Here is a 20747-nt window from a genome sequence, read left to right as displayed (position 1 = left end):
CAAGAATCAACGAAACCAATATAACCAACCAGAGAGTTTGGTGAAATGTCAGAGGTAGGCTTAAATCATCTGCAGAGAAATGAAAACCCAGATGATACTGCTTTATAACTTCAGTTAAAAGTAGAAGATAAATAATAAAAGGCAATGGGCCCCATACTGAGACTGCGGAATACCTTGTGTCACAGGCATATGTTGGGATTTGTGGCTACCAATAGACACAAATTGCTGATTCTTTGTTAAACAGGACTGAAACCATGCCAATGCCTCATCAGTAAGTAACTCTCTCTCGTTCGCAAGCTCACGCACCCTCTCTCGAGGCTCTCTCTCTCTCGCTCGTTCTCTGCTCTCTCTCTCGCTCACTTGCTCGGGCACTCGCGCTCGAAACAAAACAGGAATTCCCAGAGTAGACTACTCATTATAAAGAGTATTCTCACCAGACTACACATTACATGCGCTTTGCATATAATTTATATAATTTACATATATATTGTATTAAAACCAACATTCTAGCAACCAATAAAATACTAACTATGGGTAATATTCTTATATCTTTGTGGAAATTTAACATACACAGTTAATCACACACATATTTTCTCTACTTTTAGAGCACTATAGCCATAATTAGGAAGTTCTATATTAATTAATTACATGCCAGGTACTTACTTTTCCTAAAGGTATTTGAGACACCAAGGCCAACTAAGCTATAAATCCGTTCACATTATGTAATTTAGGTTAACTCACATCCAGTTAACAGGAAATTTATCAAAAATGTAAAAGCTCTCAAAATCCTGCAGTCAGAAAAAAAGTAAGTAATTTCAGTGTTTTAAAGCATTTTACACCTAAAAAGAAAATGCACAAGCTCACCTGAACTTAAGAAGACTCTTCTGTACTGAAACCAGATACCAAATGAAATGAAAACAAATATGATTAAATTAGTACTCCTCATTAATTGGTCAAGAGTCCTATCTTCAATTCAAAAGTCTTTCCCATGAAGATTTAGTTTTCCTGTTATGATGTGTGATGATAATTCCGAAAGTATACATTTAACAAAACTTCAGCAAAAAAATTTGGGTTTTGCATGTTTGGAGCATATGACTGGATAACTGTCATGTGAATTATGTAACATGAGCAAAGTGAGCCTTTCTTTTTTTATTCCATGGATGTTTTTCACATCGGTTGCTTTTGCACAGCATTATTCACTATTGGCGTCTATTATTCTGAGGTCTATTCTCCATATTGCATGGAAAGATGAGATAAAAATTGTCCTTGGCCACCACTACATATTATATACATATTATATATATACATATTGTCACAAAACGAGACAAAGACAGATAAAGGTTTGGGGCAGTCACCCATATAATTTGGTATCCTGGCTGCAAAAGTCGTTGTCAAAGCAACTAGCACTGAAGTACATACAATGGAGTCCAAAACCAGACTGCGGGAAAAGGGAAAAGGGTAGGCTTTTAAAGGGGAAGACAGGAAGTGAGGTCATAAGGTTCGGGCACGTGTTCATTATTCATTGGATCAGGCCCGGATGTGACATCAGGGTGGCCGGAGCTGGTAAGGTCTGTTTCCATTGGTTCGGTCCCAGAAGTGATGTCAAGAGAGCCAGGTGGAGCCTCCCGGGTTTGGTCTACAGGGAAGTGAGAAAGAGAGTTAGTGTACTCTGCCACATCCCGGCATGCCTCAGAACTGCCTTCACTCTAGCCCATTAGCTGCCTCCAATGTGCGCGTGCATGACAATATATATATATCTATACTAATAAAAGGCAAAGCCCTCACTCACACACTCATCACTAATTCTCCAACTTCCCGTGTAGGTAGAAGGCTGAAATTTGGCAGCCTTATTCCTTACAGCTTACTTACAAAAGTTAAGCAGGTTTCATTTCAAAATTCTACACGTAACGGTCGACAACGTCTGCCATATTGAACTCTTTTATTTATGGCCCCATCTTCACGAAATTTGGTAGGCGGCTTTCCTGCGCTAACCGAAACCGATGTACGTACTTATTTCAGTGGTATGACGCCACTGTCGGCCGCCATATTGAACTTTCCAACGTTATTAATTCTCCAGCTTCCCGTGTGGGTAGAAGGCTGAAATTTGGCAGGCTTATTCCTTACTTACAAAAGTTAAGCAGATTTCATTTTGAAATTCTACACGTAACGGTCATAACAGTCAACAACGTCCGCCATATTGAACTTTCTTATTTATGGCTCCATCTTCACGAAATTTGGTAGGCTGCTTCCCTGCGCTAACCGAAACCAATGTATGTACTTATTTTGGTGGTATGAAGCCACTGTCAGCCGCCATATTGAACTTTCCAACGTCACTACTTCTCCAACTTCCCGTGTTGGTAGAAGGCTGAAATTTGGCAGGCTCTTTCCTTACAGTTTACTTACAAAAGTTTCATTTCAAAATTCTAAGCGTAGCAGTCATAACGGTCGACAACGTTTGCCATGTTGAACTTTCTTATTTATGGCCCCATCTTCACGAAATTTGGTAGGCGACTTCCCTGTGCTAACTGAAACTGATGTACGTACTTATTTCGGTGGTATGACGCCACTGTCGGCCGCCATATTGAACTTTCCAACGTCACTAAATCTCCAACTTCCCGTGTAGGTAGAAGGCTGAAATTTGGCTGGCTCATTCCTTACAGCTTATTTACAAAAGTTAAGCAGGTTTCATTTTGAAATTCTACGCGTAACGGTCATAACGGTCGACAACATCTGCCATGTTGAATTTTCTTATTTGTGGCCCCATCTTCACGAAATTTGGTAGGCGGCTTTCCTGCACTAACTGAAACCGATGTACGTACTTATTCCGGTTGTATGACGCCACTGTCGGCCGCCACATTGAGCTTTCTAATGGTCTTTGTTACTTCAAGAAATTTGGTACACAACTGAATCCTATTTACATACATATATACGTCCATAGTCTGCAGCTCGGTCACCGTGTGAGGCGGCATTGGGCTCCCCATCCCAACGCCTCCCACGTTGTTGGCTGCCTGCCTATATAAGGCCGTCCATCTCTCCGGTCTCTACGTTCCCTTCCTTGCTTCGCCACGGGATTCACATCTCCCTGCTGATAACTACAGCCTTTTTATTTAATCCACGGATTCTCTGCTGTTTTATTGTTCGTTTATTGTGATTATAGTTATTGTGTAGGTGTTTTAGACTTACTTTACATTGTTCAGGTACCCATTTCCTTTATCATTCCAACCGTACCCCCCATTAACATGTCTATCGAGGTGATCACCATCGATCAAAGAACTGTCACTTACCGAGTGGTTTCCATACGCAGAGATGGCACCTGCCTTTTCCATTCTCTTTGTTACATATTGCACGGCCATATCAGGCTCATTCTTGATATCCGGAGGAACATTGTGTTTTATGTATTGAATGACTGGGACAGGTTCAAGGTGTGGACTGATGATGGTACAGGAGATAATTATACTACACCGGAGCACTATAAGAGTGAAATGCTTAAACCCTTCACCTATGGTTCTGCATGTGAGTTGATAGCTGCCGCTGAATTGTTTGGTTGTCGCTTTCAAGTGTACCGAAATGGCCAAATATTTTACACCTTTCAACAACTGCCAATGCCTCTTAAACATCTTAGATTCACAGGTGACGATTTCAGTAGTGGACACTTTGATGTTTATGAATGTTTAAACTCTCAAAAGCTGGATGCGAAGTTATCGATGAAACTGGTTGTATGCTTACAACACTTAACAGATGCCGAATGTCACTTCAACACAAGTCCTGCAAATTCTGTCGTAATTGAAACAAACCATGAAACTCAAACCGATTATGACAGCAGCAATCCAAGCTGTGAGATTTGAGACAAGATTACTTTTCACATGGCCAACTGTACATTGCATGCTCAAGAGTAAGCTCAGCGCACAGCTTGGTCATATTACAACCGGAGGGCCGAACTGACAATGTGGTATACAAAGAGATCCTTAACAAATTATTATTAGTATATTTTCCCTCAGTTTAAAAAGGTTTAATTTTCTTCTTAATAACCATTTTAAGGCAGTACTTTAAGGCAGTATTTTGCTAGTATATATATATATATATATATATATATATATATATATATATATATATATATATATATATATATATACTAGCAAAATATATATATATACTGCAAAATGTTATTGTGCATAGTGGCTGCTACATTCCTGTAACTTAACACAACCTTTCCCAAAGGTAGATGTTTTCTTTTAGAAACATATATTTTGTATAGTGTCTTTTACCACACATCTGTAGCCTAATGTGAGATTTTATCGGTTTACATGGTCAATTTATAGATATTTGCATCAATCATATATTGTGAGAGATGCTAATCAGGTTGCAATGGGTCTACACTGTAATTAAATACCAATTTTTACATTCTGACTCATTCTCCTCACATCCCACACACATAATATTAATTCAAAAATACTAAAGAAAGGAAGCATGCAATAAAAACCTTGCATTTCTACACGTTTACCCAGCGCTGTCCTCTGGTGCTGAATTTTACCTAACTAGTCTGTACTGACCATTTTATTTATCTATTTATAACTTAATATATGTCAGCATGTTTATTGTACTTGACATATGTCCAGTAAATACAATATTCTTGTGGTTTATTGTGTGGGGCAATTCCTTCAAAACAAAACACCTAACCGTTGCTTATATGATAATATTCTAAGCAAATACACTCAATAATTGCATTTATACAAGAAATATATATCTATATTGTAAGTTTGCATTTTATCTGACTTGTGGCTTTTTCTCTAGGTTGTCTGATCTCTCCTATTTCCCAAAGATATACTGGTTAGGTTAAATGACAACACTGAACTGACCATGTCAGAAGGAGGGTATGATTTTGTGCTTGCATAATAATACTAATTTAGTCATCCTGATATTAACTTTACTGTTTTACTGTAATATTCATCTTATTAGAAAAGTATATTGAAAATCTGGCTACAGATTTTGATCCTCTGTCTGAAATAAGTGATTTCAGAAAATTATATTCATTGCCTATGTAAAGTTCTCCTCCCCTTGGAAGTTTTCACATGTAATTGCTATATAACATTGAATCACTGTGGATTTCATTTGGGCTTTTTTGGCACTGATCAACAGAAAAAGACTCTTTAATGCCAAAGTGAAAACATCCATCCATCCATTATCCAACCTGCTATATCCTAACTACAGGGTCACAGGGGTCTCCTGGAGCCAAACCCAGCCAACACAGGGCGCAAGGCAGGAAACAAACCTCGGGCAGGACGCCAGCCCACCGCAGCAAAGTGAAAACAGATATCTGCAAATTGATGTAAAACAATTACAAATATAAAAAAGACAATAATTGATAGCATAAGTATTCAACCCCTTTCAGTAAGTATCTAGTAGATGCAACTTTAAGGTCAAGATTTAGAAAAAGCGTTCAGCTCCCTCCAACCAATTCTATCATTCCTCTACTGATAATTTTACGGTAAATAATTATTTTTTCTTAAATCATAATTTTGTTCTGCTGGTAACAATTTTCTAGAAAAATAAGCAAAGAACTTTAGTTTACTTTTGTCTGGAAATTGCTGGGAGATTATTGCTCTAACGTCCAAGTTTAATGCATCCACTTATACTTCAAAAGTTTGAGAAATATCTGGATGTCAGCATATTGGATAGGATTTAAATTGTACTTTAAATTCGTCAAAAGTAATTTCTTGGTAAGTGAAGTAATCTGAGATATTACACCCCTATCGTTATTAATCAAATGTCTATAGTAGTTAGCATATTCAACAAATCTCTTCAGCTGTTTAAGTTTTGCTTTTGCCTAAACGTTGGTAGGATGTATACTTTAACCAGTGCAAGCAATTAAGTAACACAGAAATAACACTACACTCTTATGAAACCCGTACTTCTCAAATATTACAAATAAATAGAGTGCCTAGACTAGAAAGAACCTCCCTAACATGAGAGATGTGTTCATATATATTTTTAGAAAAATTCTAAATGTCATTAGTATATACTACCATCCTACAACTCTGCATGGTTGAAAATCTAGAAGCCAAAATTGAGCTAATGCAAAATATTGCCCATTTGTCGATATCAGACATGTCAATGGGCTCATGTATTTGGGAAATGTTTCCATCTTCAGATGCAGATTTTTAAACCAAGACCAAGAAACAATTAATTGGACGAGGATGAAAAAAACTATTAAAATTTGAATAAAACCTGCATGTGCAAACATACAGTATGTACTTCCATGGTACTTTCACATAAAATGTTAAATACCATATACATCATGACTATAGAAAGAGAATTCCTAGGCACTTGTTATCTCTCAAATAGGCTCAGTACTGAAACCTTCTAGAGTTCTTATCACCAGTTGGATTCAGATATCAGATCAATTTAACACAACTACACCTTAATAGCATAAGTACTTAAACATACAATTAGTGCAGGCACCCTATCCAGGCGTATCATTTCCAAATCCGGATTTATAAATTCCTGTAAGCTATAATGTACAAATAGAGTTATGGAAACAGTCCTGAGAAGTAATAATAAGTATGCATCTTATTCACAATTGAGCTGCTGTATTTATACATATAATCAGCAGCAAAAGTTGCAACATCACTTTTTAGAAAAGCAGATTAAATTATTCAGCATTCAATTCAAACACTTCATACCTCCATACAATATAATACTGAGAAGCTAAAATCTTCCAATTGAGCACAAAGGCTTCTCTTTTTATTTTCATATATAATGTAATTTGTATTACAATACATTACCCGTTTTCTTATTTTCAACATTTTTTAAAACAAAACGAACTGCAAATTTCAATTACTCTGGTTACCCAATCAGTCTGTAATTTGTTTCTTAATCCAAACGTAACCAAGAATGACAAATGGCATAGGACTATCAACAACAAAGATGTAACTTTTAACATGAAAGCAATCCATCTGGACAAACACTAAAAGTGAAATGTTTTTAATTACTCTGCCATCAATAGGGCCTGCATCTATGGCAAAAATCTTGGGTTTATGTTAAAAAAAAATTTTTTTTTTTTCAAAAGACCAACCAAAATAAAAATAAAAAATATGCTGCTTAAAATTCACCAAGGCTAACAAGGAAATACAATTGACTTTATTCATTAATAGGGATATAAATAAAACCCATTTAAATCTTTAGAAGATCTGAAGATAAAAACTGTATAAGGAAATTTTAAAAAAATAGTACCTAAGCTATCATACCATACTCTAACACCCAATCATAATGAGCTTTACATAGAAAACAACATTTCAACATAGCCTCCTTGTCAAACTGCAGGTCAATTATTACTCATTGGAATTATGATTTCATACTTTTATAACTAGGTTAGGGCAAACTGAAAACAAATGTCCAAATCTGCTATAATACAAATAATCTCTACCGTAAACATTTCTTATGCTCTTCAGTGCTTATTTTTACTTCTTCTGCAGGATAAGTTAATATTTTCTGACTATTTAAGTGGAAAATGTGAAACAGAGATACAAACTGGCCCATAACAAGAGAAAATCGTTACGTACACAAGTGTGCCCACTCATCCTGAGCTGATTTATGCTTTTCATCTTCATAGGCATTAGCCTCAAGTGCCCTTGAGAGGGATTACACATTTTCAAGACTCGGAACATTTGTGCAAATGGCACCCTTTTCCATGTTTATTTCATTTGGAACTGTAAGGCAAGGAACGCATGCAGATGAAAGATGGATTTGAGCAACAAGGGTCTTGATCCTTCCATCTGTGATAGTAGGAAGGGTGTGGATGACGGGTGTTTGTTAGTTTATGTTTACTTTGTACTAATTACCAATTTTAAGAGTTATGGGTAAAAGTACAAGAAAAATGTTACTTTAATTACATTTTATAGTAATGAAGTTGTGTAACTGTTACGGTTTAAACTATTATAATCACATCACAGCTAATGACTTAATTAGAATTTCATTAATTTCATTACAAATATGTATCTACAGTAAGCTAAGAATATGTAAATCTGGTAAATGTCTTGAGGGTAGAAATTCCATACCACATAACACTCAAAGAGGCAATTGTGGCTACTCAATCTGCGCCCCCCCCCAAACCAGCCCCCCATTTTGAACTGCTCATATACACTTTCACACACACTTAAGAGTAGATTGGATTTTACAATGCTGAAATTATATATGTAGAAATGTGTCCAGTGATAGCTTGGATCTTAGCCAGGATGCTTCCAATCTTGTTCCAAATGCTGCTGGGTTGAACTGCTGCTATGTTGTATTTTGGAATGAGTGGAGAGATTGTGTTATAATAATACATTCAAGCTATTGTGGACTGGGACCCGGACACAGGCAGACGGACAACACAGTTCCACCACACACTGTTTATTTACACTACTATTTACACAAATTACGTGCACTCACAACCCAAGTGCCTCCAGCACCGATTCCCCCAATGTCCAGGCCACACTCTTCCAGTCACTGTACCTCTCTTTCGAGCTCTGTCCTCTTCCACCCGACATCCACTGCTGACTGGAGGGAGGCGCCCTTAATTAGAACCCGGATGGGCTCCAGCTGCTTCCCGGCAATCAGTCCTGGCCACACCCCAGTGTGGCAGGAGTGCCGCTGCGCACCCAGAAGCCATCCGGTGTCCCTGTCGCCTTCCCCAGCACTTCCTGGTGTGGCGGAAGTGCTGGGCTCAGGGTTCCTCAGGCATCAGGCGCCGACTGGCGGTGGCCACGGGCCCCTACAGGGTTGGGCTTCCAAGCCCCTACCCGTGGCCCCCAATACAACCAGGGCGACGCCTTGCGGTCTGGAGGAGGCACAAGCCCTTCTCTGGTCCTTCTGGGCGTCCCAGCCGGGCTCCAGCCCCGACCGGGTCCCACACAGGATACTCCGGCATCGGGGCGCCGCCTGGCGGTGGCCACGGGTCCCTACAGGGCTGGGCTTCCAAGCCCTGTACCTGAGGCCCCCAACATAACCAGGACAGACGCCTCGGGTCTGGAGGAGGCACAAGCCCTCCTCTGGTCCTCCTGGGCGAGCCCGCCGGGGACCACAGTGCCCCACCGCTAGCGACACGGGTCCGAGCAACATTCCCAGACAAGCCAACACGGCACCCTGGGACATCTTACTTCGCACCCTCTCCGACGCCAACGTGCCCCTCTGGTCTGCGCCGCTCGCCCCGCCGCCCCCACCAGCTGGGTCACCATCGCCTCCCGGCGAGCCCTCCCGCGGAGCGGCCCGTTCCAGGAGGGCAGGTCCCAAACGATGTCGGCTCCAGCGCTCGTCGGGGCATCGGACCTGTGAAAAGAGAAAAAGGAGGGCCAGAAGCACTGCCAGGACACTCACCCCGAGCGTCCTGTTGGTCTCTGTACCGGCAGTGCTCTTGCCCCCCTCCGACAGCCCCTGACTTGCCTGCTTGAGTCCTCCGCCGCAGGTTCCATGCCCGTCCTCTTGCTGTCAGCGGGACTGCTCTCGCAGGCGGCTCGCCCAGCTGCCCAGGGGATTCCTCTGCCTCCGCAGAGGACGGCCTTGCTCTGGGCGCCGCACCCAGCTTCACCCTCGGTTCCTCCTTCTCCTCTTGGACACCTTGACGGTCTGGGTCTGAGCATGGCAACAGCTCAAATCCAGCCCCGTCTGCGTCCCTGCAGAGCGACGGAGAATGCCGCGGGCTTGAAATGCGGCGCTAGGACCCAGGGCACTCATCAGCCCCTGTCCTCTCAGCGCCTGTGTACTTGCTCTCCTCGCCCTTCGCCTGCACTGCCGCGTCGCTGTTGGGGAATTGCCTACCGGGCCGGTCTTCCTGTAAACAGTCACGGCCGTGTTCGTAATCCCCTCATGCTGTACGGGACGGCGTCACCTACCTTCCCCAGTACCCTGCTGGCCACAGGCTTATTGAAAACAGGTCCCGTCTTGAACCAGATGGACCATCCTGCTGACTAAGCTACTGTGGACTGGGACCGGACACAGGCAGATGGACAACACAGTTCCACCACACACTGTTTATTTACACTACTATTTACACAAATTACGTGCACTCACAACCCAAGTGCCTCCAGCACCGATTCCCCCAATGTCCAGGCCACACTCTTCCAGTCACTGTACCTCTCTTTCGACAGCCTCCCGTCCTCTCCCAAGCTCTGTCCTCTTCCACCCGACATCCACTGCTGACTGGAGGGAGGCGGCCCCTTAAATGGGAACCCGGATGGGCTCCAGCTGCTTCCCGGCAATCAGTCCTGGCCACACCCCAGTGTGGCGGAAGTGCCGGCTGCGCACCCGGAAGCCATCCGGGTGTCCCCTGTCGTCTTCCCCCCAGCACTTCCCGTCCCACACGGGATACTCCGGCATCGGGGCGCCGCCTGGCGGTGGCCACGGGTCCCTACAGGGCTGGGCTTCCAAGCCCTGTACCCGAGGCCCCCAACATAACGAGATTGGACGCCCCCTTGCAGTCTGGAGGAGGCACAAGCCCTCCTCTGGTCCTCCTGGGCGTCCCGGCCGGGGACCACACTATGCACATTCTTCCAAAACAGTGTGGTACTTCTCAGTTTGAAAAGCATCTCAAACTGTTAGGTTACTCTACACACACACTCTTAAGTTTGTTTGTTTGTGTTATAATTTAATGCCAACAAAGCTAGTATAACAACAGGTGGTACAAAATCAAATTTTGACAAAAAGAAAAACTAAAGCAATGAATTTAAGTATGCCTGCTGTGGTGCAGCAGTTAATAAGTATCAGAGGTAAATAATCTTGATCTTAGTCATAGGATCACTCCAAAGAGGTTTCTTGTACATGTAGAAGATATAGAATGGTTGTGACACACACACACACAGAAAGAGAGAGAGATATTTTATATGCTATGAAAAGGAAGCTGGGCACAATCATCACAATAGGAACGAGAAATCATATTTACCTATTGAACATGCTGACTGTTTCTACTGTATCTATATATGTAATTAATAACACATTATGTGTGAAATTATTAACTTAACAGAAGATCTGAAAAGGCATAATTGAATCACAAAGCTAAGGTTCAGTTCAAATGAGCAGTCAAACAGGGGACCATTAAGGTGCCTTCTACTCTTAGCTGGGGTGAGCAGCTAGTGGGAGCTTTCAAGTACAGCCAAAGGGTAAACAGTAATAAATATACTGTATATGCATGTCTAGGCTATTTGTTAAAATTTCAGAATCTACCAAAGATTGTTGCATATACCAATAAAAATGTAGTGTAATCTGACATTTATTCATAGCCCAGGCCAAATACTTGTATTAGTTATTTCTTGGACTGGATTATCTATTGCTTAGTTAATCCTGTTTTATGAACTCTAGACTCTTGTGGAATCTCCAGGGAACTTATAATATAAATTATGGAATATAAACATGTAAAATGGTTTGAAATATGAAATATATCCATGAGAAAAATGAAAAAGTGTTTTTATTCTACATCTAATAATCTGAATCTGCACTCTGTGAAAAAGTATCTTTAAAATGCAGAGAACGACCAGCAGGAGATAATAAAAGGGCAGTAAAAGCAAACAGGCTACACTCGGGAGTGGACACATGCTTATGGATATTTCTGGACATCAATATCCATCTGTGCAATTTCTCAGCTCACTTATTCTATTATTGCAGGCACTATGAAGGACCTTACTGGAATGCCAGTCTATTGTAGGGCACAGGAACACTCAGATCCACATTCAGTTATACAGAGCTAATTCAAAGTCACTAATTAACATAATGTGGATATGTTTGGGATGGAGGTAAGGGTATTTGTTGATAATGTGGAAGCAAGGATTCAGCAACAGTCAGTGAAACATGCTTTAAAAACTTCTGAGCACTATGATGCTTTATTGGATATCAAGTTATCACCTTATGGGTGGCACAGTGGTTGAGTTGCTGCCATGCAGCAAGGAAACCTGGGTTTGCATCCTGGGTCATCCCTGCTTTGAGTTTTCATGTTCTCCCTGTGTCTGTGTGGGCTTCCTTTGGGTGCTCCGCTTTCCTCCCATAGTCCAAAGACATGCAGGTTAGGTGAACTGGCAATCCTAACTTGGCCCTAGTGTGTGTGTGTGTGTGTGTGTGTTCGTTCACACTGCAATGGATTTCTGCCCTGTCCAGGATTTGTTCCTGCCTTGCGCCCTATGCTAGCTGGGATAGGTTCCAGCAGACCCTTGTGACCCTGTTCAGGAATAAGTGGGTTAGAAAGTGACTGACTGATAGTATTTATTTTGTATGGCCACTTCAAGAGTACATAATGGATCCAAACAAGCAATTCAGGAACATTACAAAGAATAGGGAATGTTTTAAAAGCTGTATTATGTAAACAAGTCAATTATATATATTTCAGAGACATGATTGCTTTGTTGAAATAAAGGTCAGGTTTTAAAGTTCTGATAACATGTATTAAATGTAATTGTACAGCGGAAGATTCATAAAGGGTTTCTTGGCAAAAATTACAGCCTGTAAGTAGAGCATATTTTCAAATTTTTCCTCAAGTACTCTCTACATTAATTTGATTCAGGCTGATAACTGCATTCATCCTTACAGCCTATCCTGCCCACCACTGAACTGCTGAAATTCTTATTTATGGACCCTTTACAATGGCAGTCATAACAATGAGTAACTGTATATTAACATCTTTTATGATTTTGTCAAAACAATTAATAAAAAGTTAATAATCCATTTATTTTTTTGCATTTATGCATTTGATTCAAAATTAGAATGAGTCGATAAGCATAAGTCAGGAACCAGAACTAAAGATAAGTGTATCACTGGTGCATACCCAGATGAGCCAAAACATTATGACTATCTACCTAATGTGTTGTTGCTCCTCTATATACCACTGAAACATCTTCACCTCATCAAGACATGGACTCTACAAAACCTCTAAATTTGTCTTGTGATATACTATATGGCATCAGGACCTTAGCAGCATATCATCTAATTTTTGTTAGTTGCAAGGTGGAACCACCGCTGATTGGACTTGTACCAGCATATCCCACAGATGCTTGATTGGTCTGAGATTTGAAGGCCAAAGGAACACCTTAAACTCTTCATCATGCTCCTCAAACCATTCCTGAACAATTTACAATTGTGCAAAATGGCATGAACAAATAGCTCAAGAAATCAGTTGATTGTTTTTTTTTAGATCAAATCTTTAATAAAAAATATAAAAAGCCAACATTTTAAAGATACAGCAGACACATTTTTACGCATACAATGAAATAACACTATGCCTAGTACCCCACAGCACCCAACCCTCCCCAAAACTCTGAACCAGCCCTGCAGGGCTCATATTTCTAAATGAAAGCAAAAGAGAAGTCTGAGTGAACCAGTAAGTCAATAGTATCACTGCACCAACCCCATCAAGGAGGTAAAAAACTAAGGGTCAGTACTGTGGTGAAGATCAAGGGACACCTGCACATGGACTAAATGTGCCACGTCTGATTACTTGTCAAAGAAATGGCCAGAAGCTCTGTTGAGCCTCAATGACAGGTATTCTGAAAAGATGAAATTAATAAAGAACAAAGAACAATTCCCTGAAGAAGAGAGAAATGATGTTAGAAGATTTTCAGGGACAGGAAAAATCCCTAGGTATATGGTGTGGAGTATAAACAGTAACCATACCTGAACTTGGGTTCATATTTGAGGATCAGGACCTGAGTTTAACAGCATGCAAAAACGAGAATATAATTCAGGGATACACTATTTAACTCCAATGGTTTCCATACTGAAGGGGACATTCAATGCCAGATTGTACACAATATATTGCCCAGTGGTATAGTTTAAGATTTGACAGGGAAATACCATCCTCACTCTGGCTGTAAATTAACGAGGAACACTTAATAGCTGGGATATAGCAGGGCATTTTTTTGTCCAATAAGGAATTAGATTTGAACACCCTAACATTAGTCAAATATTTAACTGGAGGACGAAGAAGAAGCACTGCGCTAACAAAATTGAGTTGGAAAAGAATATTAATTTCTATAATAGCTAGTCTGAGCCAGAAATACAAAGGTGACCGTTAAGTCACTGCATCTCTCATATTATTGGGAACTTGGCAAAAAATTTAAAGTAATGGTATTTCTAGATACTTAAAGTAACTAAACAAATAGGAGGAAGAAAGCAACAGTGTTTACAGAGATTGTTTAGAGGCAGGACAGCAGATTTTGACCAGTCTACAAAAAGAAGGGAGATGCTGAATCTGAAAATTTTTAAATTATGGGGTAGATGACTAGGGGCAAAGTCAACAGATTATTTGAGATCTGTGTAACTGGAGAGGTTACATTTGTAGATGTGGTAAGTACTTAGTTTACCATAATTGCAACTTCAAGCGTTTTGCGCATACCACCTTAAGACTGCCACACAACACATTCCCATATTTTTTATGTGCCCTCTCATACTGAATGCATGCCACTTCTGCTTTCTTGGTGCTTGTACTCCACGGCCATAGCAGTGTGTTTAATAGGGCATTTTTACCATACCTGACCTCAAGAAGGAATTATATATGTAATCATTTTAAAAATTGGTTCACTGGTTATACTGCCTTAAAATTAACACCACTATTAACAGTGTGATAATACTGCAGTTCTTAAGGTTTTTAATAAGTAATTCAATTTATATTTTCCTTTAACTTTCTATGGCGGATTGTGATTTAGTGATACTTACCAAAAAGCTGAGAAGGCACAGATGAACCATCAGCATAAGCAATGAGTTTCCAAGAGCTAGTCCTTATCATATAGGTAGAGGCATTGGCATCACTTCCATGGAACTCACTGAGAACCCATTCGGGATGTAGATTGTTCCTAGCTTGATACTCACGAGTAAGAAAGGGTAGTAACGAGTATCCACTTAAATTACAAGGGCAAGCAATTTCTGCAATATCTGTAAAAGAAATAGACATATAAGTCTAAAACTTCACATGAGATACAAAATGAGACTAAGTAAAATGAAGACAAAAAAAACAATAAAGCAACCAAGGTAAGGGCAAAATGCTAAGAACATAACTGTTCTTTCAATGGTAAAAATAAATCACAAAATCATAAAAAAGATCAACATTAAAAACAATTCTAGCTAAGTTCACTTCTTTACTTTAATTTTATATATTGTACATCGCATAGAGCCAATATAGAGTTTCCCAACAACCTAACCTGCTCTGACCTGTACCTCCTTTGTATGCTGTAGGAAACAGAAGTACTGGGGTTGGGTAAGTCATGTAAACTTGATGAGACTATGCAAACTCCATACAAACAGAAACTCAGCTGTGATTAAAACCTGGGATTGTGGTTTGAAAGGCAGCAAAACTAACTACCGTCCCACCATTCCACTCATTTTATAATGCTGAAAATATTTTTTGCTAAGTTGGACAGATTGTTCATTAATAATTGTCCTGGTTCATTAAACTTTTTGCCAAGACATAGTGTTAGACATTTGTATCAGTGCCAGAGACCATACTTTTCCACTTGAATAGCAGGGTCAGTAGTTTAGTGTTACTGAGACAATTTTTAACACTGTGTTGATAACAAGACTCTGCCTTCCTCATAAATTGTAATTTGAATTTCTGCTTTGACTCAAAGCTAAAATGTTGATGACAAGAAAGATGTTTTTTTTGACAAGATGTTTTTCTGGCTCAATAACACAGCGTATAGCCTAATAAACCAATTTTGTTTGTACCAATTTTACATATGACATAACTATATATTTCTAAACATCAAAAACAGAATTTTACCCATTTGTTGTGTGATGTTCTTACCTAGCACAGTTGGGTAAACATCTACCAGAGAAATGGGATTAGAAATCTGCTGGCCAGCTTTCACATTTGGTCCCATGATAAGGAATGGAATGTGAGAACTCCCTTCATACATGCTCATTTTATAAAACTGTCGGTGTTCAAGAGCAAGCTCTCCATGATCGGATGTAAAAATCAGAATGGTTTCATTGAGAAGATTTGTGTCATAAAGAGCTGACAGAATCTCACCTGAGAAAAATTAGAAAATAAAAATATACATTTGTTTTTCTGAGTAATGTATATCACTTTTGTGTATTAGTTCCTAAAAAAAACTTATTCTTATTGAATCCTTGAGAAGACACAATATAAGCTATGAACAGCAACAATTCTATTCAATTCAGTTTATTGTTGTATAGTACACTTCACGGAATGCAGGTTCAGAGCGCTGTAATAAGTGCACAGGTAAAATACAATTAAAAACTTTAAAAATTACTAAAGACATAATGTGTATGCATAAAGGGGCCAACAGGTTTAAACATACAGTCAGCAAAACAGTTTCAAACGATTAAAATAAATGAATCTGTAAAATATAAAGTCATGTGAAAAGGTAAGCACACTTCATGCAAATTGTTGACTTTTTCAACATATTTGAAGAGACAAACAATAGCTTTTCATTTAAGCAGTGCCTATACATAAAGGTGAAATAAAAACAGGAATTTAACAAAACTGTCAATAGATGTAAAGTCTTACAGGGGAAAAGTAAGCAAGCCTTTGGCCTCAAAAGATAGTATTACCCTCTTCAGCAGAAATGACTTCTTATAGGATTTTTTTTCATAACTACCCATTAGTCTCTGACATTGACTCTGTGATATTTATAACCACACCTTCATGCAAAATTTCTTAAATTGCAAGATGTTACATGCACTTACATGTCTTACATGCACTTCCAGTTTCAAATCTCCCAACATCATTTCAATTGGATTCAAAAATCAGGACTTTGACTAGACCATAACCTTACACTTCCTCTTTTTCAGCCATTCCTTGGTGGATTTACTACTGTGCTTTCGATGTTATAGTGTTAAAGGGTCCATTTTTGGTTTAACTTTAACTTTTGGGGAGATATCATTACATTCTTTCTAAGTACAATTTGATATGATGCAGAATTAGAATTTGATGACTGCAAGTTCCCCATGCCCTCTGACAGCAAGGCAACTCCAAACAATAACATTTCCATTATCATGCTTCTTATTTGGTATAAGGATCTTCTCCTGAAATGCTGTGTTCAGTTTGCGCCAAACAAGTCAATCTTTGATTCATTTGTCCATAGCACATTATTCCAGAAGGCCAGGGGCCTCATGCATAACACTGTGCGTAGAATTGACACCTATAACATGACGTAAGCACAAAAGCCGAAATGTGCTTACGCACAGAAAAATCCAGGTGCAGGAATCTGTGCATACTCCAAATTCCGCGTTCTTCCGCTCCATAAATCCTGGTCAGCGTGAAAAGTAACGCTTGTGCCCGCGCCTTCTGTCCTGCCCCAGCTCCTCCCAGAATTATGCCTCTTTGAATATGCAAATCAATATAACTCGCCCTTAAGCTTAGCCTTCTGTGAAAAGACAATGGGAAAAGCACGGGGGAAAATATAAGAATTTCAGCGAATACCAAGTGGAGGCAAAGGAAAAACATACTATTTGTTTATTTAAACCGTGGTATAATCAACAAAAGGAAGTTGATCGAGTGACATACAAGGTGTGGCAGAAAAGTAATGAGACTGATTTTTTTATTTACCAAAGTTTTTATTTTTTTCAAACATCAATGTTATCCCCTTCAAAGTAGTTCCCTTGGGCAGCTACACACCGATTGAGACGTTGTTCCCACTGTTCGTAGCAGCGCTGGAAGTCTTCAACCAGTATGGTCTTCAGCATGTCCGTTTCACTCTTTTGGATGTTTTCTAAAGTCCCGAAATGACATCCTTTGAGGACATTTTTCAGTTTAGGAAAAAGGAAAAAGTCACACAGACTGAGGTCAGGTGAATAAGGGGGCTGGGGAACCACAGGAATGCCTTTTGAGGTCAAAAATTCTGTTATGGAGAGGGCAGTGTGACATGGGGCGTTGTCATGATGGAGCATCCATTTGTCTGTAATGTCTGGTCTCACGCGAATGACCCTTTTTCTGAGCCTTTCAAGGACGTCTTTATAAAAAACTTGGTTGACAGTTTGTCCTGGAGGAACAAATTCTTTGTGGACGATTCCCCTTTTGTCAAAAAAAACAAATCAGCATTGATTTGATCTTCGATTTGCTCATTCGAGCTTTCTTTGGTCGAGGAGATTTTGCAGTGTGCCACTCATGACTTTGCCTCTTTGTCTCAGGATCGTATTCAAAAATCCATCATTCATCACCTGTGATCATACGACTAAAGAAATCTTGCTCATTAGCGATTCTGTCAAGAAGATCAAGACAGTTGTTTTTTCGAATGTCCTTCTGCTCAATTGTGAGGTTTTTCGGCACCATTTTGGCACAGACCTTTCGCATGTGCAAATGTTCTGTCAAAATTTGATGAACGGTAAATCTGTTCAAATTTAATTGTTCACTTAACATTCTTAATGTTAAACGACGGTCTGATCTCACAAGAGTGTTCACACGTTCGATGTTTTCATTGGTTTTCGAAGTTGAAGGCCTCCCTGAACGGTGTTCATCTTCAACGTGTTTTCTGCCTTCCAAAATGATTTGTGCCAGCGAAAAACTTGAGCTCGGGATAAAGAATGTTCCCCATAGGCCTGTTTTAACTTTTCAAACGTCACACTTGCCGATTCTCCAAGCTTAACACAAAATTTAATGGCACAATGCTAATCCAAATTCCGCTGTTCCATTTTGCGTGACGCACAACCATAAACACAACTTTGCTAATAGCAGTCACAAAAATCACGTAGTTAATGGAAGGAGTTGAAACTCGCACTGAGCTATGGGAGGGTACTGATACACGTGCTCTATCAAGGACAACAGCGCAGCGTTGCCAGATCGTTTGCAGTGTTGCCAGTCTCATTACTTTTCTGCCACACCCCGTAGCGTGTTGGAGAAACTTGAAAGCTCACGTTCACAAAGTCGCACAGTGTCGGAAATAAAAAAGAAGTTGTCAGAAATCAAAGTCGCTGTGAAAAGGCGAGTCGTAGCCCACCATCTGAGTGTCATATGAAAGCTTATTAGGGTAAAGAGAAAAAAAGGGCACACAGTGGGGAAAAAGCACGAAATGTCAACTTCAATCTCGAAATTTCCACTTTAATCATGTTGCTTATTTTGTCATTAAAGTAGAACATCATAAACTTCATCTTAAAATCGTTTAATTAACCAATTTCTCAAATCACATCGTAATTAAAGTAGCACGTTAAATGCTTTGTTTTGTATGTGATCTTCTATGTGGTCTATGTGTGTGAATCACTACTTGCTTCTTAAACCAACTCTCTTCCTCCGACTGGACACAGAATCCATTACATTTGTGATGTTACAGCTCTCTGAATAACTAAAATACTGAGATGTATATGTGATATAATTTTCATGATGATAGGAGTTAAAGCACGTTATTAAACATGGGTTTCATGGCACAGTGATTGTGCGCGACCTTTGATGAAATTATTTATTGCAGCAGTACTCATGGGTGGCTCTAGGCTTGTGGCGGCCTTGGGCAGAGAAAGAATCGGTGACCCCTTTGCCCGCCAATGTCAATATGGTATCTTATGCACGGTGGATGGCCACGTCCGTTGCGGACACTGTATAGCCGTCTCGTGCTCATGACGCAAGCGTTTAACCTTTGTCGAAATTTGCCGCTGCGTTTGTAGCTGTGTCATTATTTTCTCTTTCTGTTTTATATTCAATATATATTGGCGTGTCCGCAACTGCAGTCCTTGCTTTTCTTTCTCCAAGTAACGGATCGCCACACAATCAGCTTTGTAATAGACGTTAAGCCATCTGTAAACTTAGAGCGCCGATTCTTCAAAACGTTTAAGGAACATTGAAATATCTTCGTAGTACATGTTTAAATATTCTACCCTTCACGCCAGTCCCAGTGAAGAATATAGATTATTTAAATGAAGTTAAAGTTTTATCTGCATAATATAATAAACATATTTTGCTGCACTTCATCTTAAAAATGATATCGTCATCATGTGTAAATACGCACTTTATAAAGTGGCTCAGGTTGTGTAATATTATAACTGTAGTGCAAGTTTACAGTAGGGTGATTGTACTTATAAGTACAAACAGTTCTACAAGGAGCAATTGATTGAGTGCGTTTAAAGTTCTTGGGATGAAACTGTTTCTGAACCGCGAGGTCCGTACAGGAAAGGCTTTGAAACATTTTGCCGTGGCTGAGACAGCGTGTGCTTGATACTGTATACCGATAATTCTCTTTCCGATCAGCTACTGCTGTGATTCCCCACTCAGATACAGTGATATAAATACTCTGAGTGGTGCAGTGAGAGTAATATGGAAAAAGCTGATCCGCTGTGGCTACTCCTAACGGGAGCAGCTTAAAGAAGAAGAAGGTGCAGTGAGAGTAACAACGCTAAAGCAGTTATGGTATTTGGAATATTATGTCTATTCCCTGGACCATTATATTGTTACAAGTTAATTACAATCAGATGCATTACACTAATAAACAATATGCGGTTAGTTTCAGTGTATTTATAAAGCCGCGTCAGGAAAATAAAGAGTAACCACACAGGAACAGTAGCACTGCTTTGATGCTGGGTGCTGCCAGTCTGCGAAACCAAGCGGAGAACTTGCATATGACAAGGTATGAGGCACTGTGGAAAAGTGTGTGGCTTTACGCCAAGTGTAGGTTTTATACATCGCAATTTGAACGTGGAAACATTCTTATGCAACATTTCTGTGTGTACGCACCGTTTATGCATGAGGCCGCTGGTCTTTGCTTTTATGTTTAATAAGTTTAAGCCAATATCATCCATCGCCGATTGGCTGTACACATCAATGATGCAAATAAAATTCGTTGATTTGCTCCAAA

At 39.9% G+C, this 20747-nt stretch overlaps 1 protein-coding gene across 2 annotated transcripts in view; it reads right to left on the bottom strand.

Annotated features, from left to right (window-relative positions):
• arsk (arylsulfatase family, member K) overlaps positions 1–20747 on the bottom strand; it is an 88640-nt gene that overhangs the window by 22006 nt on the left and 45887 nt on the right. For both annotated transcript variants that reach the window (XR_005634403.1, XM_039759364.1), the window contains exons 6-7: positions 15752–15976; positions 14668–14883 (exon numbers count right to left, since the gene is read on the bottom strand). Coding sequence is in view for 1 of the 2 variants with exons in the window: in XM_039759364.1 (XP_039615298.1) it covers positions 14668–14883; positions 15752–15976 (441 nt within the window). In the remaining variant the exon portion in view is untranslated. The remainder of the gene's footprint in view (positions 1–14667; positions 14884–15751; positions 15977–20747) is intronic.

Source organism: Polypterus senegalus, chromosome 7 (assembly GCF_016835505.1).
Source record: "Polypterus senegalus isolate Bchr_013 chromosome 7, ASM1683550v1, whole genome shotgun sequence".
Lineage (NCBI taxonomy): Eukaryota > Metazoa > Chordata > Cladistia > Polypteriformes > Polypteridae > Polypterus > Polypterus senegalus.
The sequence above is the reverse complement of the archived record's forward strand: the minus strand, read 5'-3'. Positions and strand labels throughout refer to the sequence as shown.